We start from the raw sequence: 25,186 nt of genomic DNA, 5'->3' as shown, positions 1-25,186 counted from the left end.
AAAAAAGACTAGAAATTGAATGTTTATTTTTAAGCCTCGAAAGTTGCACTGGGTGCCTTTAAGGATCCTTCCTTGACTTTGAGAAGCAGCTTACGTCAGCAGGGGCCTTCCCAGGTTCAGGATGCTTTACAGTTGATGGCGTTGTTGAGCCATTTTAATTTTTTCATTTCCAATTTTCTTAATATTGGCACCAGCATTGATGTGTTTCACAGTTCATTCATGTCATTTTTTTGTACAGCATTTTAAGGTGCAAATACACTTTTGATGATTTTAATAGCCTAGGTATGGACATATTACACAGCAGGCTATGTTCATGTATTTTATGTCATGTTCTTTTGCCTGCCATTAAAAGATCTTTGTTAATAATGGATAATGTGAATTTACTGTGCTGTAATTAAACTGCTGGACATTTAATTTGAAAGCTCACAGCAACTAATCAAGCTAGGCCTCCTCACGAGGCTGAGTCTATTCTTTGCTGTAATTGCACTAGTAGCCACAAGGGGTCGAGGTGTTCTGTTGACGTGGAATAGGAAGCACTGCAAACATGGCTGCGCCCATGGCGGAGCGAGACAATTACTTAGAGACAGAAATAAACAGTCTGACAATGGCTGAAAACAACTCTGAGTCCGGCTCCAAAGATGGAGAAGGTACAGACTTCATATTGCAGTTCGTAGAAAAAGAAATCGGTTGCGATCTGAAGGCATTAGGCAAAGTTAGTGGTATGCTTGAGAAACTAAAGGCTGAAAACAAGGCTCTGGAAGAACAGGTAACGTTGATGTTATTCAAATTGGCACGCTACAGCAATTTTGGCAAATAAGGTTGTGTTTAATGAGAGCCGTATGCTTACTATGACATAACAACTGATTTCAAGGCATATACGAGGCATTAATGGTTATCTCATGGCGTACACATATACTGAAACATAATTGCACGAGTGTGTTTGTGCTCAACATGACAGGTAATGACGGCGTCGAGTTCGGTGCCGTTGCGTGTGTCAGCTGCCCTCGAAACTGCAGAGAAATCTCGGTCGGACTTGGAAAGTTTACTTCACAGAGAGAGGGTACTCTCAAACACATTGCAACAACATCTTCAGGGTGCACAGACTTGGGCAGACAGCCTTGGACAAACACTTGGCCAGTTGGACATCATAGAAAAGCACCAGAAGTATTTGCAGTGTTTAGCCCGCATTGAAGAGCTCAGGTCAGTCAAAGACATGCAGAAGTTATATGGCACTATAAGAGAAAGCTGCTGACACTGACACTGACCCTGACTGTTTTTGTCCATTTTTCCACAGTGACAGTATTCAGCAATGTTTAATGACCAGTAGCACGTGGGAAGCTGTTGGGGCCATCGGCACTATGGCCAACCTTGACCTGAGCCTGCAGGAGTCTGGCTGCAACCATCTGCAGGCTTTCCTCAGAGAAACACTACATTTTTGGCACAAGATCCTAAAAGACAGACTAGCAGGGTATTTACACCTAAACTGTTAAATGGACTAGAAGCATAAATACTGTGGCCATTTCTTTTTTCAACCATTCCTTTCCTCCCTTTCTTTATCTTTAGAGACTTTGAAGAGGTTCTCACTCAGCTGCACTGGCCTTTCATCTCCCCTCCGACTCAATCTCTCTCCCCACCTGCTAACGCCCAGGAGCTGAACAGTCAGCTAGAGCTCCTGGTCTCTCAGCTCCTGGCCCTGCAGACCTCGTATCCTTTAAACATTCTCACTCTTACCATATGTGTACTCTCCCAGGACAGACTGGCTAAATCTAAAGCCACTTTTACATCAGCACCTGAAATTGCATTGAACACTTGTTATTAAAGTAGGATTTATTGGCTTAGTTGTTTTTCCCCTCTAAATTGTTCAAGAAGGTTATATACAACAGTCCCTATAGGGACAAAATATATGTGATGTGTAAAACAACAATGACTGTAATCTCTGACCATTAAATCCAGGTCATTTTAAAAATGCAGAGAGAACATACAAACATATTATTGAATATTAAACTAAATATTACAAAGAACTTAACCTCAGGTAGCCAGCTCTTTCACCCATATATATGGTCATAGACCCTTGCATCTGGTTCTTCTCCATGACACTTTTCCCAGTGATGACCTCATATCAGAGAAGGAGTCCTCCTCTCGTTTGGGCCTTCCCCAGCCTTCACCTCTGTCTCTGCCCATCAAGATCATGATGGTTCCTCTCAGCAAAAGGTTCAGGTACCACTTCACTGGGAACCGGCAAACCAACTCCCTAAACAAGGTCAGCACACCATTTACATTAAATATCAGATGTAATGTTTAATGTAATGTTGAAATGCACATTTAAGATAAGACACTCATATTTCTTTCTAAAATGTCCATCTCTGTCTGTTTTTTTATTTCTGTTTCCAGCCAGAGTGGTATTTAACCCAGGCTCTCATGTGGATGGGGAACAACTCTAACTTTATGGAAGAGAAGATCCAGCCTATTCTGGATCACTCTGGAGCCAACGTCAATGCTAAGGTCAGATGCTGGTCAGATAACGATATGGTTGTAGGCTTGATATAGCTCAAAGCTATGTCAATTTGAATATCTTCTAGTAGTACAGTGGCATGCTACAGGTTGTACCTGTTATCAAGGCAGGTTTAGACATTATTACTTGTTGTTATTATTATATGATGAGTAAAAGAACGGAATTGTTTTATATTAAGTCTTTTTTTCTAGTTTATTTTAAATGCTCCTGCTGGCTAAATAATACTTGTTGTCAAGTACAAGCTTGATAACTATGGAAACTCCTGTCTGGTTTAGGTGGAGTTGTGTCGGGGCCTCCTCTTTCTTGCTCAGGAGAAGCTGGCCTTGGATGCTTCTCGGCTTCTGTATGATGATGCTCTCTTCTGCCACCTGGTGGATGAGGTGCTTCAGTTTGAAAAGGAGCTGCGCACCACACATGCCTACCCAAGCACCTTGCCTGGTGCCCTGCACATCCTGCTGGAGGAAGCCATCTTTCAAAAGTGGCTCAGTGTCGAGAGAAAAAGTGAGCTCAGTCAGGGGCAGCGTTACAACAGCGTCCTGTCTTTCTTGTTGTTGTGTTATTGTTAGCTGGTTACTGATCTCATCGTTGTGCTCATGCCTTCATTGTAGTGGCGCTGGAGAAGGTGGATGCCATGCTGTCAGCAGAGGGAGCGTGGAGCTCCCAGTACAGAGACATCACAGACATGGACGAGCTGAAAGCCCCAGACTGCGCAGAGACCTTTATGACTCTCCTGTTAGTCATCACAGGTAACGCGCGCCTCATCACAAACACAACACATGGTGTCAGACACCTCGGAAATAGTTGAAGTTTATCCTGTATAACACATGGTGTCAGACACCTCGGAAATAGTTGTACATTATCCTGTTTAATACCAAAACATGTGAGTTAGTGTGCAGATGATCCAAAATCCAGTGGCATGCCTTTCCTTCAGTCAGTATAAATAAATGTACACGTTATGACATTCTTCTTGCTGCATTGACTCTTCTATGCTACCATGTGTCCAGGACAGACAGTGATATTGTATCAACCTAATATTTTATCATTTTTCAGTCCACTATGGTCTTTAAGTGTAAGGTGTCTACTGATAACACTACTTTGAAGTTAGCATGGTTCCTTACTGTAAATTGTTGAGCTTTTCTGTCTGATCTGCACAGTCCCTCACAGTCTTCAAAGACCCCATCCACTATCATCAACCCGTTGTTAAATTCATTCATACATGTGTATCTGTCAATCAAATTCTACAGTAGCAGTAAAGACGGTGCTCCAGATTTTCAAGAAAGAATTACCCTTTTGCTGTCAGTATTGATGAAAAGAAGGAAACAGCATCCATCATGGTGGTTCTTCTCTCCTCTCAGACCGCTATCGCTCCCTCCCCTCCCCACGGTCGCAGCTTAGCTTCCTGGCACTGCAAAGGGAGCTGGTGGATGACTTCCGTATCCGACTCACGCAAGTGATGAAAGAAGAGTCTCGAAATCCCCTGGGAATACGCTACTGTGCCATCCTCAATGCTTCCAACTACATCTCTGCAGTTCTGACTGACTGGGGTGACAATGTGGTGAGTTATCCTGGGTGACTGGGGTGACAATGTGGTGAGTTATCCTGGGTGATGTTCCGTAAAGTATATGTGTTGTGGTCCAGATTAGTTATCTGCCCTCTCTCTCTCTCAGTTCTTCCTTCAGCTGCAGCAGGCTGCAGTGGCCCTTGGTGATGAGGTGCTGGGGCCTCTGGGGGCCACAGAGACTGGCCGTCTGGCCTCTCTTGAGGGCTCTCTGTTTGAAGAGCTGCTGGGATTGTTGGAGCGTCTCCGTGGGGATATGATGGGGCGGCTGCTGGATGCGGTCATGAGAGATGTCCGGGAGAAAACCCAGACCTACATCCGAGACAGGTCAGCTGGAAGTTATTATTCTTCGTCTGCTATTTTGCAGATCTACGTAAACATTAGAAAGTGATGAGTGCAACTGATATTCAGGGGAACTTGCAAAGGAATGAATCCACCGGTCTGAGCATCTGAAGTTGAAATGTCCATTGATCTGAAGTTGATTTGTCCGTAGATCTACAGTTGATTTGTCCATTGATCCAAATTTGATTTGTCAATTGATCTAAAGTTGATTTGTCCATTGCAGATGGCTTTCGTTGCCCTCCCAGCACGACCAGGCAACCATGTCTTTGTCCAGTTCTGCGTGTCCTATGATGCTTTGCTTGCGGGACCATCTGCTCCAGCTACAGCAGCTGCTTTGTCTTCCTCTGTTCCAGATGTTCTGGCAAGGTTTGGCTGAGAGGCTGGATCTCTTTCTGTACCAAGATGTGAGTACTGTTCTGAAAAGGGTTCATTAAGATGGAAGGTCTGTGGAATAAGTCTACAGAACTGGAACTAAAGTCATTGCACCATTGCTACGGAACTAGATTCTGTACCAATAGTTCCACTAATGTCAGTCCAAAATCAGTCAGTGTCAGTCGTAAGTGTCAATGTCAGTTTCCGTGTGTATCTACTCTGGCCACAGACAAGATCCGTAGATCTGTATGGTTTATTCCCATTCCGTGGCGTTAGGGAACATGGTGTTTGTCAGTGGAGGGTCAAAAGAATGGTTGCCTCACTTGGTGTGGTGAACCCTAGTGCAGTGTTGAGTTGAGGCAGGGTGGGGCGCTGCTCAGCATGGGCTCTTCTGCACACTACTGCTTCCTACGGGGCACAGGGAAGTGGTATGCATTGACTGGGAATTGGAACAAGTAAAAAAAGTAAATAGGATCATTGTAATGGAATTACACTGATCAAAAAAATTAAAGGAACACTTTGAAAACACATCAGATCTCATTGTGAAAAAAACTTTTGTTGGATATCTTTACTGATATGGACAGTTTAATGTCTTAGGAACAAAAGCATGCCACATCTTTGATGAAAATAAAAGTTTTCAGCCTACAGAGGGCTCAATTTAATAGACACCCCGAAAATCATAGTGAAAAAGTGATGTGGCCGGCTAGTCCATTTTGCCAAAATTAAATTTCTGCAACTCAAAATGCTTCTCAATATCTTGTGTGGCCCCCACGTGCTTGTATTCATGCTTGACAACGTTGCGGCATGCTTCTAATGAGACAACGGATGGTGTCTTGTGGGATGTCCTCCCAGATCTGTCTAAGGGCATCAGTGAGCTCCTGTAAAGTCTGAGGAGTAACCTGGCGGCTTCTGATGAACCGAAACATAATGTCCCAGGGGTATTCTATCGGGTTTAGGTCAGGTGATTATGAGGGCCATTCAATTGTATCAATTCCTTTACCCTCCAGGTACTGCCTTCATACTCTTGCCACATAAGGCCGGGCATTGACGTGCATCAGGAGGAACCCAGGACCTACTGCACCAGCGTAGGGTCTGTCCATGGGTTTGAGGATTTGATCCTGATACCTAATGGCAGTAAGACTGCCGCTCTCTAGCCTGTAGAGGTCTGTGCGTCCCTCCATGGATATGCCTCCCCATACCATCAGTGACCCACAACCAATCCAGTCATGCTGAATGATGTTGCAGGCAGCATAGCATTCTCCTTGGCTTCTTCAGACCCTTTCACGTCTAACACAGGTGCTTAGGGTGAACCTGCTCTCATCTGTGAATAGCACAGGGCGCCAGTGGCGGACATGCCAATTCTGGTGTTCTATAGCAAATGCCAATCGAGCTCCACGGTGCTGGGCAGCGAGCACAGGGCACACTACAAGACGTCGCGCCCTGAGGCCACCCTCATGAAGTCTGTTTCTGACTGTTTGGGCAGAGACATTCACACCAGTGGCCTGCTGGAGGTCAATCTGTAGGGCTCGGGCAGTGCTCAACCTGTTCCTCCTTGCACAAAGCAGCAGATGTCGGTCCGGCTGATGGGTTGAGGACCTTCTATGGCCCTGTCCAGCTCTCCTAGAGTAACTGCCTGCCTCCTGGAATTTCCTCCATGTTCTGGAGATTGTGCTGGGAGACACATCAAAACTCCTTGCAACGGCACACGTGGATGTGCCATCCTGGAAGGGTTGGACAATATGTGCAACTTCTGTAGGGTTAAGAAGTCGCCTCATGCTCCCAGTAGTGATAATGACTTTAGCTAAAGCCAACACTAATGGAAAACCAGTCGAGGTAATCAAGAGGGAGAAACTTGAAATAGGGTCCACATGCAAAACCAGTCCTGTTTTGGGGGTTGTCTCATTGTTGCCCCTCTAGTGCACCTGTTGTTAAGTCCATCAACACCAATACAGCTGAAACTGATAAACAACCCCCTCTGCTACTTAACTGACCAGATAATTATCAAAAAAGTGCAATGGAATTTATGCCCTACCCTGATAAAAAGAGTGTTCCTTTAATTTTTTTGAGCAGTGTACTATATGCTTATTAAAAGAAGGTTGTTTCTAAATTTACTTACCACAGCTTATCTTGTACAACCATTTCAATGAGGGTGGCGCTGCTCAGCTACAATTTGACATGACGAGGAACCTCTTCCCTCTGTTTGGACACTATTGCAAGAGACCAGAAAACTTCTTCAAGCAGTGAGTATGGTAGTAGCGCCATGTTGTAAAACTCTCTCTGAACTAGTTAAATGAGACTAAGCAACCCAAGGTCTGGAGGCATTCCAGGCATTTGGCAGGTGGGATTCTGCAACCACCTCTGCAAGTAGAGCAGTTGGCCTAGACATTTACAGTATGTTTACAATGTCTCTCTCTTTGTGTTAGTGTGAAGGAGGCTTGCATTCTCCTGACACTTAATGTAGGCCCTGCTCTGCTGCTGCGGGACCTCTTGAGACAGGCGGAAGAGGAAACGTCAGTCCTGGAGGGTCAGCAGCCCAGCCCAGAGGCTGCCCTCAACGAGCTGGGAGTGTTTCGGCTCACCCCCTATGATGTCTCCATCCTGCTGGGGCTCAGAGCGTCATGGCCTGAACAGTGAACAGTCCATCCAGAATACTTAAAATAGCTTTAATTAACTACCGCTGAAATACATTTAGCATCCATAATGGGGTTGGTATACAGGTGACATGATGACTCACTCACGTTTGAACACTGTGATGATTTTTATATAATTTTGGAATTATATTATAATTATTATTTGGAAGTATTTATGGCCTAAAATTCAGTGACTCCAGCCATCATGACAAAATAATTGCAGCTTTACAATGTTAATTTGGTCAGCCATAAACAATCTCTGTAAAAACACACACACATTTCTCTAGTTCATACGTGGAACTTGTACGTGTAAATGTTCATAAATCCTGTCAATAACCTGTGAATGTGCTTGACTAAGATTTGCATTAAAGGTTCATAATAAACTGAAAATGTTTCATGGAGTTAGCTGGAAAAGCATTACGAAGTATCAAATCTTTCAAAAAGAGTCTCAGTTATTTGTTTACTGTATGAAAAAATTTCACCAACACCCCCTTCCAAAGAACGACTCAAGAATTGATGCTTCACACAGGTTTAAAATACTTTATTTATTTGTATATTTATTCGCTAGTCATATTTCATGGAGGTTTCAATGGGATGGTTTCACTTTCCTCTACATTATTTATACATGAATATATTCTACAACTGTCAAATATAGTATATGTATAACATACATGTATTAATCACTTGTACAATTCAGGTTAGTGCTATGGCCCTGTGAATGATTTAAATAAATACTTGTAGTTGCATGTATAAATAAGCATACTCCAAAACACTCTAAAATGTGTCCATTTGACTTGACCAGAACCAATCATTTAAGAAAATCTTTGAGTGCTACCTGACATTCTAATTTAAATCCAAAAACATGTTTCACATATGATGACACCCAATTTGTGAATACAGAAATTAATGAGAATGCCTTACAAGTGAAGAGGGCAGATCTCCCCCATCAGGACCAACAGTATTTCACAGCAATCGAAAAAAAAAAAAACACTAAAGTAACATTCCTCTACAACGGCCCATAGGTGACCGGAATGCCACAGTCCACATGGAATCTGTCTACACCACCACAGGTTCTCTTTGGATGTTCTGTCTTTTCACCACGAACACTTTCTGTCCAGAGACGGTAACTGCATACACGCAGTCCTCAAACATCACTGTGGAAGAAGACAACTGGTATTAATGTAGCACAATCATATTCATAGAGACGGGATAATAACTACTGATGTGCTGCTCTGAGCAGGAGCCATCAATCATTTATTTTATGAAATATATTATAATGAAACCAATCCAACTTTAACATCTCCAATGAATTAGCCTGTTGATTCTTGTAATTTGAATAGTTCTTGAAAATGCCAAGTCATCAAGAGTGCCCTTCTCATTCCAATAACATACACTACTTTGTTGTTAACATTTCAAAACAACATGCATATTAGAACATTTTCAGAGAGTTTGCCGGAAAAAAAAAAATCCAAACTGGATTTAGTAATAGAATTGGATGAAATATGAAAATCATGTTCAAATTCCTTTAACATCTGTAATCATGGTAAATTGTTGTTTTTAGGTTCTTCAACAACAAAAATTAAGATCAGGATTGTTTTGTAATTGAGTATCAGGATATCCCACCACCCCAATGAGAGGGACTGACAACAGTGACATGCTCCATCAAGTTCTGATTTTAAATTGCGATGCATTCAGAAAAAAAGGCTAGGAATGCAGGTCAGTATTCTATATTATATATTATATGGCAACGACAGTACGAGCATTCTGATTGGCTAATGGGTAGTCATGCCAGCCGCGCATTGACGTTCTAGCCGGTCTGCGGTCTGATTCTGAAGTATTCTTATTGCACACTAGCCTGGCCATTACCAGCCTGTGACTCCATTTCATTCCGTCTTTCAGTCTGGGCCAACCCAATGCATTTTGGTTTCCGAGATCGGCGGGTGCTTATCTTGAGGTTTAAAATCATTGGAGTTCCCTTAACCAATCAGCAACGTTTAGTAAGCATTCGGTAGATTAAACTCTTCCCAAAGCCAGTTGGGAGAAGAGCTACGACGTCCTTTCCAATCATAAAACTTACAAGAAAATACTCTTGTTCTCCTTTTAATTTTCTGATGTTCTCGAGAGTTGAGACAACTTTTCCGATAGCTTTTCGTGTCTTTTCCTCCAAGGCGAGTTTTGCGTCACAGCTCTGAACTGTTCGCTGATTGGTCCTGCAAAATTTTGAGTTCTGGAGACGATTGTCAATGGGGTTGGGCCAGACTGAGTATGAGCTTGAAATCAATTCAGGCGGAAATACGTAGGCTGGTGTCACCAGGCTAATTGCACACCCCACCAATCTTAAAAATGAGTGATACCATGTACCAAGTACTAAACATTACATCCTTAAAAATTAGCGATATATCAACAGCCATGAGCATGTATTGATAGAATCAGGACTCCTATTATGAAATTATCTGAGAACAGGAAACCAGTTGAATGTCGTGGTAACATGACAGTTGATGAGAGTTGAAGACTAAAGACTCAAGAATTCGCGAACATTTTGATATCGGGTAATACTTTATAGGACTTCAGAAGCAGCGAAAATGTGTTATTGAAAGTGATGATGAAGACTTGACTACTATAGTTTGAAAACCTTGTGTTTAACTGTAAATTAAAGCCATTTAAGCTGAGCCCTGTTGTCCGTTTTCTATTGATCATTGTAACTTGAAGTTAGCAAGTCATTGTTTGCTAGGCAACACCTGAAACACTGTGTCGTGAGAAGACTTGAGAGCTGAACAAAACGACATGTTTTCTATTTACAATACCATTTATTTTCAAAATGAAAAGAGCTTAAATGCCATATAATAAACAACTTACTAACCTCGACCGTTCGGTCATGCAGGTATAGACTTCGACCTTACGGCCTCTGTCTGATATTTACCTGCATGACCTCACTCTCGGCCAGTAAGTAGTTATCATTATATAGCAACGACAGTACGAGCACTCTGATTGGCTAATGGGTAGTCATGCCAGACGCGTTTTGACCTCCTCGCCGGTCTGATACGGATTGTTATTGCACTCTGACGTCATCTTAAAAATAAGCGATATTGATAGACATCAAAAGCCATGAGGAAATTCAGGTAATGTTTAATACTGATATAATCATCTTGACCTTTAGATAACAAACTCTTATCAATAATGAGTTTTCAGTATGAGAAAATAAGGTCAATAGAATATTTTTTAAGACAAATCAGAGGGGCAGGATTATTGATTTCATTTTTTGTGGGATGGGTATGGTGAAATAAAACAAAACCATTTTGTGATAAACGCATTCCTACGGATTAATTGTAAAATAATTTTTTTCAGCATAGATCATTTCTATGAGGTGTCCAGAACGACATACTAAAAGTCCTTTACTCCTACCACAATAAAACGTACACAATGAAAGAAGCCATGAAAAGTATTTTTTTTTGTATTACAAGTTTCTTTTAAAATACATTTTAATGTGCAAATGAGCTATACACTAATCGAATATGTCCTAAATACTCCCAATAGGCTTATTTTTTTCCCTTTACTCCTACCACAATAAAACTTTACAAAGTAAAAGTATACAGTGGGGAAAATAAGTATTTGAACCCCTACCGATTTCACAAGTTTGGCCACCTGCAAAGAAATGTGTGATCTAGAATTGTATTGGTAGGTGTATTTTAACAGTGAGAAACAGAATATCAATATCAATTCAGAAAACTGCATTTTATAACATTTATGACTTTATTTGCATTTGATGCAAAAAATAAGTATTTGAACCCCCAAGCAAACAGCAAGAATTCTGGCTCAAAATGACCAGTTATGTGCCCAAGAAGCACACAGATTAGTCCTCATTAGGTCTAACAAGGTACACCTGATCTCAACTGGTGACGTTTATAAAAGAAACCTGTGCAAAGAATTAGGGGTGTGCAAAAAAATCGATTCACATTCATATCGCGATTCAAGTGCTCCTGATTCAGAATCGATTCATAGAATTCCAAAAATCGATTCATATTTATAAAAAAAAAATTATATATATATATATATATTTTTTAAGATTAACGTTCTTTTTGGCTTTGCAAACTGTGTAGTAGGCTAACGTTACGGTTTGAGTGATGGTGAGCGCGATACGGCGAAATGGTTGATAAAAAGCTTCTGAATAGAAAGTTTACCTTTAAAGTTGTGTTGTGCAAAAGAAGCAAGCTTCACTGTTGTCTGAAAATGTCAACAGGCAGCTGGCTGAAAGCGCAGAAGTAGTAGGCTTACCTTTTATTGGTAACCTTACTGTTACGATTCATTGTTTTTGAAATAACAGGCCTGACTTCTATGTTCACAGCAAACTTGAAAAAAGAAAATATTAAGCCATGGTTTAACTGCACTATAGGCTGAGTCTGAAATGTGCACTTTATAGTTTTATTTTGTACCGCCCTGTTTGGCAATGTTATTTTTCAATAAAATAAAACATTGGATAAAGCAAGCCAATCCACTTTTCCATGATGAGAGCATAAAAATAAAATTTGCGATGAATTAATTTGCAATTAATCGCGATTCATTTTGAGTTAACTATGACAAAAATGCGATTAATCGCAATTAAATATTTTAATCGTTTGACAGCACTAACATTTACATACTGTGAATCAATTTTTTTTTTTAATCGGGAATCGTTTTTGAATCGAAAATCGATTTTGAATCGAATCGTGACATTTTCTGAATCGTGCACCCCTACAAAGAATCATACTTCACACCTTCAACCTCACCACCATGGGCAAGACCAAAGAGTTGTCCAAGGACGTCAGAGATAAGATCGTAGACCTGCACAATGCTGGAATGAGCTACAAAACCATTGGCAAGCAGCTTGGTGAGAAGCAGACACTATTGGTGCGATTATTCGTAAATGGAAGCAACACCAAACAAATGTTAATTGCTCTAGGTCTGGGGCTCCATGCAAGAAATCCCCTCGTGCGGTATCAGTGATCATTCGAAAGGTGCAGAATAACCCCAGAACTACACAGGGGGAGCTTGTGAATGATCTCAAGGCAGCTGGGGCCACAGTCACCAAGAAAACCATTGGCAACACACCACGTCTTCATTTTTTGAAGTACTGCAGCACTCGCAAGGTCCCCCTGCTCAAGGAAGCGCATGTACAGGGCCATTTGAAGTTTGCCATTAAACACTTGAATGATTCTAAGGAGGATTGGGAGACAGAATGTGGTCAGATGATACCAAAATCAAGCTCTTTGGCATCAACTCCACTTGCCGTGTTTGACAGGGGGGGAATGCTGAACATGACCCAAAGAGTACATCATACCCACCATCAAGCATGGAGGTGGAAACATAATGCTTTGGGGCTGTTTCTCTGCCAAGGGTACAGGACGACTCCACCACATCAAGGGGACTATGGATGGGGCCATGTAACGTGGAATATTGGGCTTGAACCTCATTCCCTTATTCTCTCCCATTGAAAACGCAACCTTAAAGATTTGGAGAGGATCTGCAAAGAGGAGTGGACCAAAATCCGTCCTGAGATGTGTGTAAACATGGTGACCAACTACAAGAAACGTCTGACGTCTGGGCTTGCCAACAAGGGTTATTCCACCAAGTACTAAGTCATTTTTGTCAGTCAGTTTTGCTAGGGGTTCAAATACTTATTTTTTGCATCAAATGCAAATAAAGTCATAAATGTAATAAAATGCATTTTTCTGGATTTTTTTTTGTTGATATTCTGTTTCTCACATTTAATATACACCTACCATTACAATTATAGATCACACATTTCTTTGCAAGTGGCCAAACTTGTGAAATCGCCAGGGGTTCAAATACTTATTTTCCCCACTGTACATAACAGGTAACTTTTTTTGTATTACAAGTTGCTTTTGAAATTAATTTGAAAATGCTCATGAGCTTCAAACTTATTGAATATGTCCTGATTGCATAGGCAGAAACAGCATACCCCTGACAGGTACTACTAAGCCAGGCAGTTGTCAGGTTAGAAGCCAGTCTAAAAGCCGCATTGCCATCTCCCATTGGCAGTAGGATGATTGGATGAAGATTGGGCCGATGTATTTGTCATTCATATGAATGGTGTTTCTGCCTATGGACATATTCAATAAGTGGGGAGCTCATGTGCATATTCAAATGAATTTCAAAAGAAACTTGTAATACAAAATGTTTTACTTTTCATGGGTACTTTCATTGTGTAAAGTTTAATTTTGATAGGAGTAAAGGGAAAAAATACATTTTTGAGGTGTATTTTTACCATGCATTATAAGCACACATCTCAGATTGATGAGAATTAAACATATTTCCTCAACTGGGATTTCTTAGGACTTTTAGTATGTTGTTCTGGACACCTCATAGAAATTATCTATGCTGAAAAGAAATATTTTACAATTAGTCTGTCGTAAAACACTATTTTGCCTGGACTATAGGGGACACATTTTTCAAACAAATGTTTAATAGCATATTTTATATGTTTACATTTATAGTGTAACACACCCATTTAAAAAAAAATGCAAATGTTACAACTTATTTCTGTCTTCAAATAAACAAAAATATGTTAAATTATTTTGCAGTTGGCTTATTTAGTGTCCTTAAATAATTAGCAACATTTAAAAAGGAGGACCATTCTGATACAGACCAAAAGTTTTGAAAACTGGCCCCTGGTAGTAAAAATGCTTCGTGAGGTACCATTCAGCTCACCTGACATGCGTTTGAATGGAGGCTCAGATGTTCCGTTGAGTCGAAACCGGCAGGCAGTTCGTACCATCTGCATTATAACTCCTGCTGTGTGCTCGTCATTCTCCAGTTCACCCGAGGACTGCAGGGACAACATTTCTTATAATATAATTCGAATTTGCTGTTTTGAAAATAAGTACACAGAGCTTCATCCCTTAAACAGACAGTAATGCACATATTGCTCGATAGTGGGCCATCATAAACTCTTTCCGGACATAAACTGCAGGAAAAGGTAGAAATCAGCAAGCACGTGTTAATGCATGTTATAAATATGTAACCATCAATGGACAGAAGGGAGACTGCGCCACATCTAGACATAACGAATTACTCCCAGAACATGGCAAAGTACTTACTGCTAATACCCCATCCTCGCTGATGACAAGATACCCAATTTGATCCGGTATTCTCTCAAGACCCTGTGTCAGAGCAGTTGTCTGAGACATACGTGAGAGGGGAAACAATACCAAGTGGGGTGAAATATATCACATCCTACATTTATCAACGCCACACTAAAATAAAAATACTGAACTTCGCTAAGAATAGATACATAAAACCGGTTCCATTTTATGATTAGATCAACGTTAATTCCCACCCTTTGGAAACGAGTGCTTGCTAGAATAATGTTATTAGACTAATGTTGCAGTTGCTAACATTGCAGGCTAGAACGCACGACTGGGTAGCAACTGAAATATCGAGCCAATGCTCTACAGCTCAAAAGGAGATCAACCTTAAAAGAACAAATCAACACAGGTTTTACGTTAAACACACCCAATATTGACAATTCACAGCAGAAGTTTCTTACCATCTTAGCTTCTCACTACTTTGTTCAGCTTCCTGTTGACACTCACGTGATATGAGTCGAGCTTTAAGGACGTCACATCAGTGCATCAACCGACCCTAGCTGGAAAATATATATTTATATATATATATATGTATATATATATCACGTCGTATTAAATCAAAGACACAAACAGATGCATAAATAGAGAGCATACAATTTGCAGTTTGGCTACTAAATCAGCCCGATCTTCATTGTGTGGGCCTTGGGCTTTCGCAGCAGTATGGGAAAATCTTTGGTATGTGTAAGGTTACGTCACAGGGGTTTCACAGCATAAGCGGAAGTAGGACAGTCAGCTGACAAGAACACATGATTCATTCAGGAACAAAATACGACTCAATCTAAATCGTTTAAAAAAAATCACATTTGGGGAGCTTATCCAAGAATAATGGCAGGACGAGGGAAATTAATCGCAGTTATTGGCGACGAAGATACCTGTACTGGATTTCTACTTGGTGGCATCGGTGAACTTAACAAAAATCGAAAGCCTAATTTCTTGGTTGTGGAGAAGGACACCAGTATCGCTGAGATAGAGGAGACGTTCAAGTAAGTGTTTTGAATTTGATGTGAAATGTGAAAAAGTGTCTGGGATACATTTTAGAGTTTTAGAGACATACTTACACGTCACCTACTGATATCTCCCTTCTGATTATGTTAGCAAGCGAGCTGGCCAGTTCCAGTTGAGTCAGGCTGACAGCGATTAGCTCCAAGGGCAACGTTTTGGGTGGATGTTGGGCAGCATTAAATTGCATTGCCTTACATACAATGTGGTAACACGCCATTGCCTCAAATCCTTTATTTTTAATTGGGTAGCTGGCCAGCATGGTTTGTGCTTTGTCTAACTGTGTGTCAAGTGGCAATGTTATGTTGCACATCACGTTATGGTTGGCCATCAGACAGTTGGAATGAGTTTGCTTATTGCTCTCTGCCCGTTTACTTGTGAAATTCAATGGAGCCTAAATGTTTTATGTTTATGTCAAATGTTTCCGTCGTGGTATCCTAATTGACTTTCTGTTTTCATTGTTCTATTTTAATTGGTTAAATCACATCTCTCCTTGTCTTGCAGGAGTTTCGTCACTCGTAATGACATTGGAATCATCCTCATCAACCAATTCGTTGCGGAGATGATTCGTCATGCCATAGATGGTCACATGGAGTCCATCCCAGCCGTCCTGGAGATACCCTCCAAAGAACATCCTTATGATGCCTCCAAGGATTCTATCCTGCGCAGAGCCAAGGGAATGTTCTCTGCTGAGGACTTCCGATAAACATGAAGTCTCCTCATCTGGAGTCAGCAGGGGTGGGCATGGGGAGAGGGAGAAATAAGGTAGCATGAATCTATGAGCTCTGCTACAGTGCAGTGGATCTCAGTCTTGACTGAGTTTTTCTCAGTGAATTTCATTGCCTCTCCCTCTTTCGTGATTTGTCAACTCTGCTCCATCCATGAAGAAGGTTAAATCTATTGTAGTTTTAGGAATCCATTGTTTCCCCACATTGATATGCCTGGATGACGGGACTATGTTTACTATTGTGCACCATCATTTGTGGTACTATTGAAAATAGTAGTTGTCAGCTTTGTTTTTGTCATCTTCGAAATGCTGTTTGTCAAGTTGCGGTGGCAGATAATAGTGAGCCCTCCTGTTTTCATTCAAGTCTGTTCAAGTAGAGTCAAAAGGGTAGTTATGTGTTTGCAAATCATTTAATTTATGATCTCTGTATTTTATAAAAACAACATGGCAAATAGACATGTTTTCCATTTATCTGTGTGTTTGTCACCTGTTTTGATGTGCTGATTTCAAGACACAAAGTACCTAACTCAGTCTAGGGTCCATTATTGCTACTATATGTACATGTTACTTCTCTATTGACTCATACCCTCCTCCACACATGGTTGGCTTAATCATCAGTCAAGGGCATGGTAGAGTATCTGCTGACTGGATATAAATATATTTTGTTCGACATTAACATTCGACCCACACTAACAATTCTATTATTATGTTATTGTTGCTCCTCCCTAGACTTCTTTTCACTGGAATATTTAGTATTATAAGTGTTCATTTGTTGCATTGTTGTTCAGTTATTTGGAGACACATTAACTCACTTTCTCTTAGTTGGTGTTTGTGATGAGGAAAATTGGCCTCTGGTCTGGTTTGCTGAGATGATTGTAGATGTGTTAAATTATTGTACCTTGAAATGTCCAAAAATGAATTAATTAAAATATATAACTATGCCCTTTCTTGTGTTGTGGTAGTGATTTTGCATGATCAGATCCATCTATCCACTGTTGTGGATGTGCCTGTAATGTACTAAAGAGATGTCCACCGACACATCAGTGGCAATTCTAAAATCTAAGTGACAATGGACCAATCATCCTCTGTGGCCATATGAAGAAACACTACTAGAATGTAGAGTCTTGGTGTGAATGAAGCCACCATGTCCTTGACACATACATTTATCTCTCATATGACCTCCGCCTATGAGCTAGTCACCAGATACCATCATAGAATTATCAGGAGGGCATTTACCCTCAACGTACCTTGACAAATAAAAGATAAACCAGCCTCCTGGAAATATGAACCTGTTGCAGAGAGTTCAGTGGATCAGTGTTTTATTCGTTCAGTGAAGGAAAATGTGTTGTTTACAACAGCAGTTATTGTAAATATGGCATCTAATGCAAAATAACATACTTTGCCATGAACAAACAGTACAGGTTGTTCAATGATGAGGCTCATAATCATTTTCATGTTCTTTTTAGTTTTTTTGTTTATATTTGTGACCATGAGAGTGCCCCTATGACAGTGGTCAGCAGAGATGCACCTTAATCAAGCTGAGATATGCTGGACATAAAGTATCTCCAAGATTTGACAGTCAAATCCAAGGACAGTTCACAGGCTGACAGAGGTGGTATAACAAATGCCATGTAGTCCATGGTCTGCAAAGTACAAATATTTTCACAACACTGACGACTGCTCTCATTTCTCTCCTGTGCCCTTGATACTGTCATCTGAAATGTCCTCCAGTTAACCAAAGACAAACATGCCTATTTGTCAGGTTGTCCAAACCAGATATAAAACATCTTTCATTGAAAAAAAATGACCACAGATCTTGGTCCACAGGTCCCTTTAGAGTTGCTTACGGTGCTGATTCTACTCTGTGAAACTATGAATCCAGCCTGGTCTCTAAGTGCCTTGCTTCTCGGTTGTGTTTTTGGATTCCCCATCAGCTTCAACAGTACACAGAATGATACAAGGTAAGGCAGTTACAACGCCAAGAACAAATACATCTGAAGAATATGTTAGGAACTATTAATCTGGGGTTCTTGGATGAGTGGTTTGATCTTTAAGTGTTTATGTCAGTAGCTAATTCCTCATTCTTCTGACACGACAACGTTCCATGTTCCTTTTTCTTTAGAAGTGAGAATGATTGGAACACAAACGGAACTAACCTAACAGGGTATGTGCAATGTAAGAACACCTTTGAAAATCTAACAAAGTTTGTTATTTATTTTCAATCGCCTCATTTTGAAGGTCAACCTCTACAATGTTGTATTAAGCTTTTACTGTGAAAAATAAGACACAATGGAGCAATTATTTTGTCATTCCCTCTCCATAGTACATAGGAACCAAATACATTCCTACCATGGCAGGTTAAAGCTATGATTCACAAGGTAGTAATTACAATGTATCCATCATGTTGTAAATAAATGTTTTAGTTTTTTTTGTGTGTGTTTTTACAGATCTGATTTGGCTATAAACAACACCCTCATGGGAACTTCTTTGTGAGTGCTTTGACTTTTTTGTTTTGTTTCGTGTTGTGTTTGTTGGTGTGACAAGCTCAGGAGCTTTCTTTACATTTTAGTTATTTGTATATTTCCGAACTGGTAGAGAGAAATGTTGAATAAATCACATAAATGTTCTTTTAGGGAGGGTGATCTTCCGTGGGATAAAAGGTCAGTTATACAGTTTCTACTTCATCTATTATTAATGATGAATGGAACACAAATTAAACTAACTCAACAGGCTATGTGCAATGTAAGAACACCTTTGAAAATCTAACAAAGTTTGTTATTTAATTTCAACCACCTCATTTGGAAGTAAAACCTCTACAAGGTTATATAAAGCTTTTACTGTGAAAAATAAGATACAATAGAGCAATTATTTTGTCATTCCTTCTCCACAGTACATGGTACCAAATAAATTCCTACCATGGCAGGTTAAAGATATGATTCACAAGGTAGTAATTACAATGTATCCATCATGTTGTAAATAAAAGTTTTTTTGTGTGTGTTTTAACAGATCTGATTTGGCTATTAACAACACCCTCATGAGATCTTCTTTGTGAGTGCTTTGTCTTTTTTGTTTTGTTTTGTGTTTTTTGCTGTGACAAGCTCAGGAGCTTTCTTTACGTTTCATTTATTGTATATTTCCGAACTGGTAGAGAGAAATGTTGAATAAATCACATAAATGTTCTTTTAGGGAGGGTGAACTTCCTTGGGATAAAAGGTCAGTTATACAGTTTCTACTTCATCTATATATTAATGATGAATGGAACACAAATGAACCCAACTCAACAGGCTATGTGCAATGTAATAACACCTTTGAAAATCTAACAAAGTTTGTTATTTCATTTCAACCACCTATTTCCGAACTTGTAGAGAGAAATGGTCAGTTATACAGTCTCTACTTCATCTATATATCAACATAAAGAATAGCTTTGAATTATAATCTTTATCCTGTTTTATTTTTTACAGGTTTCTTTCAGCATCTGGGTATGTACAAACATGATATATTTAATTTTCTCCACTTTACAGTGTCCACATACTAAAAGTGACATTAACATAAATAATAGATTTGAATGATATTATCTTTATCCCGTTTTATCTTGATTAAGTTTCTTTTCATTATTTTTGTTTCTCTTACAGTGTTTTTTCCCCATCTGGGTAAGCACAAACTTGATATATTTAATCTTCTCCACTACAGTGTCCACATACTAAAAGTGACATTAGCTTGTATAATTGTCTTGCATTTCCAAATTGAATTTTTGTGCAGGTTCATTTTTGGAAATCAAGCATGCACTGCTGCTGGAAACATGATAACCTTTTCTAATGGACATACAGCTGATTCTGAGAAAATACTTGCCAATAATCTGAGCTGTCTTTTTTTTTTTTAAGTCATGCGGGATGCATGCTACCCACGTGTGCACTAAGTAACCTGGGAAATTCTCTGAACTCAGGAGATGAAATAGCTGGCAGCTCAACCTCAGATCCCCATGGAATCGGAAAAAAATGAATTACAAAGGCCTAGGATGCAGTTGAACTATTTAACTGCTGCTGTATTGGGATGAGCTACACATTTGTATTTGATGTATAGTGTAATGGTCAGTTGTGGTGTTAATTGATAAAATGTACTGTTGCTGAGTTTATGCAGGGTTAGTTAGACATTGTTGCTGTTTTGTTCAATAACGTGCAAGCTCATTATTAAAATACATCGTTTCCTGTGTTTCTAAAATAAAATACCTTCATTAAGGTTGGGGCCTATGCTATTTCATTCGGTTAGTAGCCGTGGTGAAAAGTAACTGAGTACATTTGCTCAAGTAGCCTACTGTTCTTAATTTCAATTTTGAGGTAATTCTGTGTTACACTACCTTATACTTTCACTCCACTTCATATCAGATGGAAATATTGTGCTCTCTACTCGACCACGTGTCGATGACGTTATACGCTGAAATACAAAACGTTTTTAAAGATTAGACCAGTGGTTTTCAACCTTGTTGGCGTCTGACAGCTTACAAAATAAATCATCTAATGCCATAATAGGGACCAAAACTTTGATACGTTAACTATAGTTGATACTTATACTTATGTATCTTATCATGCAAGACTTATAATGACGTATTATACATTGCTGTATTGGTACGTGTACTTTTCCTAAACCACTGGTTAGTAGCCTAGATGACAGTCGCCTGTCACCAATCATTAAGCCGGTAGCTCAGTAGCGCAAAATGGAGCGATTCACATTTACTTTTGCTTCTGTGATGCAATAACTAGTTTTGACGTAGCCTAATTCCACTCATGACTGTATCAGTAAGAAAATCACAACAATGGCCTAATCATATCTGACTTAGGCTACTTTAGGCAACCACGTTTAACTGATTTCCCCATCGACAGCTTTTTGACAGGTAGGCTAACTATGGACTCACAGAAGGTGGACTTTTGGAAAGAAGCTATTTTAAGAGAAAATCTTACTAGACTTAATTGGTTTCGCCAAAACTGGGTAAAACACCCCAAACTACCACCAAAGGAACGCAAAGCTAAATGTCCCGAGGTCACTGTACCTCCAGGAGAAAATAAGTCTTTCAAGAGAGAAACGACAGAAGGCAGACCGAAACGGCTTGATCCGCTCTTCGATATAAATGTGATGAGACCTGTTTCTAGCGAAACCAGAAGTGAATTGTATCAAGGATTCTCCAGAGAAGAGACAGGTCGGTACAAGTACCTCATACTCAGGAAACGGAAGAATCCGGAAGATAAATACCATTATCCAATTACCAGCAGCTGGCAATACGGTTGGGGCCTAGGTAAGTGTTGCTCCATTGAGGGTAGATTCATTAAATAGATTATTAAATATTTATGTTGTAAATGTTAAAATGCATATGGACTTGATATAACATGTTAAATATAGGCACATTCCTCAATATACGGCTTGCTGTGCACCTACCAAACTTTTTTTTCTCTTTCACCCATCTTTGTAGTTGTTTTTGGGGCCCTTTAATTGCCAACCAACTGCATAAACACACCTCTTAAAAAACATAACATACAACATCTGTCAGCTATTATCCTTCTGAGCATTTCAGTTTTTCAACAAACCACTGACAGCCCATTTAAGGCTACTGAAATAAATAATAATATCATTGCTGACATATGCATTATTGTGGTTTGTAGGAGACATGACCAAGGCCAATGTTCCAATGCACGCCAAAAACGCCATCGTAAGGGAGAGTTTTTTCCGAAAGAACGGAATATTCCCACAAGGTTCATCCTCAGACACTGTGGCATAACAGTGGAGACACAAACTTTCAATGGCTTAGCACAGCTGGCTAAATCTGGCTTGAAATAAATATATAAATCTCTGTGGGTTGGATTTTGTAACAGTTATTTCAAGAGGGATCTTGATGTCACTAGGACATACCTTCAAGATAACTTGGCAATTTTTGTAAGCCACCATGAATTCATTGCTGATACAAAGATCACTGTCAGTTTGTGAATTGTGTTAGTATGGTGAAATTGTCCTTGTTTTTTGTTTGTTATTTTGCTTGATCGAAAATTGTGTGTGTGTTTGTCTATTGTGATGTCATAAAATGAGACTAGGCCTGTAACACATTTTTGCATCTTCTCCACTGGGGGGTGCTGTGTCTACATACAACACAAAGTAATGTCTGCCAATGTATTTCAAGATTTCTCTCTGTTTTAGTCACACATTCTAAAATGATTCACGAATAGACTGCATTTCCTCTCCTTACTGACATTCCCCTCATTAAAAGTCCTGACTCCAAAACAACACAGCACTCATGCGCAGCCAAATCTGTCCTTTGGGCTTCGGCTACACCGCAACAACCCAGTGGGGGCCGTGCAGTGGTAGTTTAAGATTAGCTATTCTAACCTTTATACAGATTCTCAAATGTTTGTTCGAACAGTTCAAATACAAAAACTATAAATTGCAGGTGGTCCCTGAAAATAAGAATTGATAACCAGTTATTTTGTAACGCTGAATAAGAGTATGTAAACCTAGATAATTTAAAAAAAATGAGACCCAAATGTCAGATGTTAGAGACACAAAAATCAGATGTTAACCTGCAAGACCTGTGTGTGGGGTGTGATTCCCTTGCGTTTATTTTTTACACTGGCAGTCTATGACGTTTGCCCAAGAGGACAGCTGGCAGCTGTGCACCTGTGCTGTGCCTTGAGAGGGATGCTGTAGAGAATCAGTTAATCCCTCCCCCTTTTGTCAGTGCCCCTTCTCGTTTCTTTCATACGTGGCCCATGTACGTGACACACAGAGAAAGGAAAGAAGTGCCTGTTCTTTCATTATGAAACTGACTAAATCACCATGGCTCAAAATGATGACCTTGTTTCTGTCTGGAATATTTGCATTCTTCTGAATAAACACTTGTCACATCTAAGTGTGGATGGTAATAGTGACAAGCAGTTTGACATATGTGGGATATTCAGGAGCTTGTCACAAGACCTTCATCAGGACAGTGGTTAAGCTCTTTATTTTACAAACACAACCCTGGTTGTGTGACAGGGTCAAGAGCTTGTGAATCATTTTCAGATGGTTTGGATAGGTGGTTTGGATAGGTGGTTTGGATAGGTGGTTTGGATTACCTGTCCTCTCAGAAGTAAACAACAGATTTTCATGGTGAGATGAGGTCACCACAAAGTGGATTAGGACCGAGTGTGTGTGAAACATGCTCCCCACTGCTCTGCTGTCCATCAAGGGCCACTGTAACTTAAATACTCATGGGGATAAATGATAGGCTGAGAATGAAAAGCAGGTTGAGCTGAAAACTGTTCTACAGACTTTTGACTCCACCGTATATAAAAAAAAGAAGCATTTAGAAAAACAACAAGGGATGGTACTGCCTCAAGTTTATTTGTCTGCCATCAGAAATAGTTAGCGCTATATAGTTAGCGCCGGATGATGTCTGTGTCCCAGCAATGATGTAAGTGCATTTGATATCATTCACCTTCATCTTTGTACAGCGGTTCACGGACATTCTTGTTCCATCCCTCTTCTCTCTGTCCTTCCTTTTTAGTTTTTTTAATCTCCACCAGGGGCGGCCCTAGCACATTAGGCGCTCTAGGCGAGCTTCACTCCTGGCGCCCCCCCCCCCCCCCCCCCCCCCCATTGCAACTTTCAAACGCTATTTTGCCTTGTAAGACTGCAATTATTTCACATAAACACAACGATCGCAGCAAATTACCGTCACACACCTGTATAAACTCAGTCCCAACACAGAACAACGACATGCAATAAGAACAGTAAGGAACAGGTACATCGTGAGTGCATTATCACACATAGAAAAGTATATGCGCCCGCCGCACGGCATTATGGGGCGACTATGCCGGCATGTTACAGTCAGTATTATCATTATTTGTTAAATTTAGCTTTGTGGCGAAATGTATTTCCTCGCTTCAATGTCGTTAAAAGAATACGTTACTTTGCGCATAGGCCTATGTGATATTGTTGGAAGAAGTTTGATTTGTAATTAGTTGCAACAGACGAGGACCTGTCGAGCGGCTGTTCCCATAAATCCATGTACATGTTCTCATTCACAATAATGTTTGATAACCCCCTGAAGAAGTTGTATTAATGTTTTCCCACGTGTTGTTTATCTGCTCATTATACACTGTTTCTCCAAAATCAGTTTGATCTCTGAAATACTGTGTTCATCATTAGTGTTTTCATGATAACATATTGTAGCAACCCTTAATGTGTATTGTAGCTACATCATAAGTGGACTTGCCTGCACCTTGCGGATGCGTAATATTTTTACTTTCACCTGTCTTTACGGCGATATAAAGATATATCGATGAGTCCTGTGATCCGTACCGTCTAGTCATGCACGCCGTTGGGGTTAAGCCTCTTCAGAGGATACACACACATTCGCACCAAATGTCTCGCTATGCTAGCATGTTCTAACAACACCAATGAAGAACATAGCCCTCCGTTTTCGAGTTTTGGCTTATTTTACCCTAAAGTTAGATTTATTTTTTTATGTCAAAATATTGGTTGGAGATATAGAAGGAGCGCCAATTTATGCGTCCGGGAAAAAAAAAAAAAATTGTGTTTTTTTTTTCTTTTTCGGGCGCATTATTTGGCGCTCCCCCTCTAGATGGCGCTCTAGGCGGCCGCCTAACCCGCCTGTAGGAAAGGCCGCCCCTGATCTCCACACACCCCTCCTCCCCTCACACAAAGTGAACTGGCCTCATACAGACTGATCATAAAGAGACGTGATGAATGTGTTCCTGATTTCAGCCCAGTCACCTTCTAGTCCAGCCAACACAACCTCTATCGACTTCTGTAAGTGAATCATTTCAACCTCCTGTTTTTGAAGGAGGAACTCATTATTGATCAACCCACACATTACATCAGAGAAAAAAGGAGAAATGGATGGGTGAAGAAAGACTAGAG

The 25,186-nt window shown here is 40.2% G+C and overlaps 3 protein-coding genes across 3 annotated transcripts; 2 read left to right on the top strand and 1 right to left on the bottom strand.

Annotated features, from left to right (window-relative positions):
* The first annotated feature begins 535 nt into the window (after positions 1-535).
* rint1 (RAD50 interactor 1) lies at positions 536-7,804 on the top strand. The gene is made up of 13 exons (XM_080851173.1): positions 536-766; positions 959-1,200; positions 1,295-1,468; positions 1,564-1,704; positions 2,107-2,260; positions 2,392-2,502; positions 2,788-3,013; positions 3,121-3,258; positions 3,868-4,067; positions 4,180-4,397; positions 4,636-4,816; positions 6,906-7,024; positions 7,208-7,804. The coding sequence occupies exons 1-13, from the start codon at positions 545-547 to the stop codon at positions 7,416-7,418; spliced, it is 2,337 nt and encodes a 778-aa protein (XP_080707299.1). The 5' UTR covers positions 536-544; the 3' UTR covers positions 7,419-7,804.
* A 136-nt stretch (positions 7,805-7,940) lies between these two features.
* Positions 7,941-15,012, bottom strand: lamtor4 (late endosomal/lysosomal adaptor, MAPK and MTOR activator 4). The gene is made up of 4 exons (XM_080851402.1): positions 14,958-15,012; positions 14,509-14,589; positions 14,120-14,237; positions 7,941-8,568 (listed from the first exon to the last, which is right to left on the bottom strand). Exons 1-4 carry the CDS (start codon positions 14,958-14,960, stop codon positions 8,471-8,473), a joined length of 300 nt encoding a protein of 99 aa, XP_080707528.1. The 5' UTR covers positions 14,961-15,012; the 3' UTR covers positions 7,941-8,470.
* A 298-nt stretch (positions 15,013-15,310) lies between these two features.
* atp6v1f (ATPase H+ transporting V1 subunit F) lies at positions 15,311-16,736 on the top strand. The gene is made up of 2 exons (XM_080851805.1): positions 15,311-15,539; positions 16,060-16,736. Exons 1-2 carry the CDS (start codon positions 15,382-15,384, stop codon positions 16,259-16,261), a joined length of 360 nt encoding a protein of 119 aa, XP_080707931.1. The 5' UTR covers positions 15,311-15,381; the 3' UTR covers positions 16,262-16,736.
* The last annotated feature ends 8,450 nt before the right edge of the window (positions 16,737-25,186 follow it).

Source organism: Sprattus sprattus (genome assembly GCF_963457725.1).
Source record: "Sprattus sprattus genome assembly, chromosome: 14".
Lineage (NCBI taxonomy): Eukaryota > Metazoa > Chordata > Actinopteri > Clupeiformes > Clupeidae > Sprattus > Sprattus sprattus.
The sequence above is the reverse complement of the archived record's forward strand: the minus strand, read 5'-3'. Positions and strand labels throughout refer to the sequence as shown.

Excerpts from the sequence above, each read along its gene's own strand:
- rint1 (XM_080851173.1), top strand. The coding sequence starts at position 545 with ATGGCTGCGCCCATGGCGGAGCGAGACAATTACTTAGAGACAGAAATA. Across the intron at positions 1,201-1,294 it reads GCCCGCATTGAAGAGCTCAG|TGACAGTATTCAGCAATGTT; the intron begins GTCAGTCAAAGA and ends ATTTTTCCACAG. Across the intron at positions 2,261-2,391 it reads AAACCAACTCCCTAAACAAG|CCAGAGTGGTATTTAACCCA; the intron begins GTCAGCACACCA and ends TTCTGTTTCCAG.
- atp6v1f (XM_080851805.1), top strand. The coding sequence starts at position 15,382 with ATGGCAGGACGAGGGAAATTAATCGCAGTTATTGGCGACGAAGATACC. Across the intron at positions 15,540-16,059 it reads GAGATAGAGGAGACGTTCAA|GAGTTTCGTCACTCGTAATG; the intron begins GTAAGTGTTTTG and ends CTTGTCTTGCAG.
- lamtor4 (XM_080851402.1), bottom strand. Across the intron at positions 14,238-14,508 it reads GCGAGGATGGGGTATTAGCA|TCCTCGGGTGAACTGGAGAA; the intron begins GTAAGTACTTTG and ends TTGTCCCTGCAG. Across the intron at positions 8,569-14,119 it reads TCCATTCAAACGCATGTCAG|TGATGTTTGAGGACTGCGTG; the intron begins GTGAGCTGAATG and ends CTTCTTCCACAG.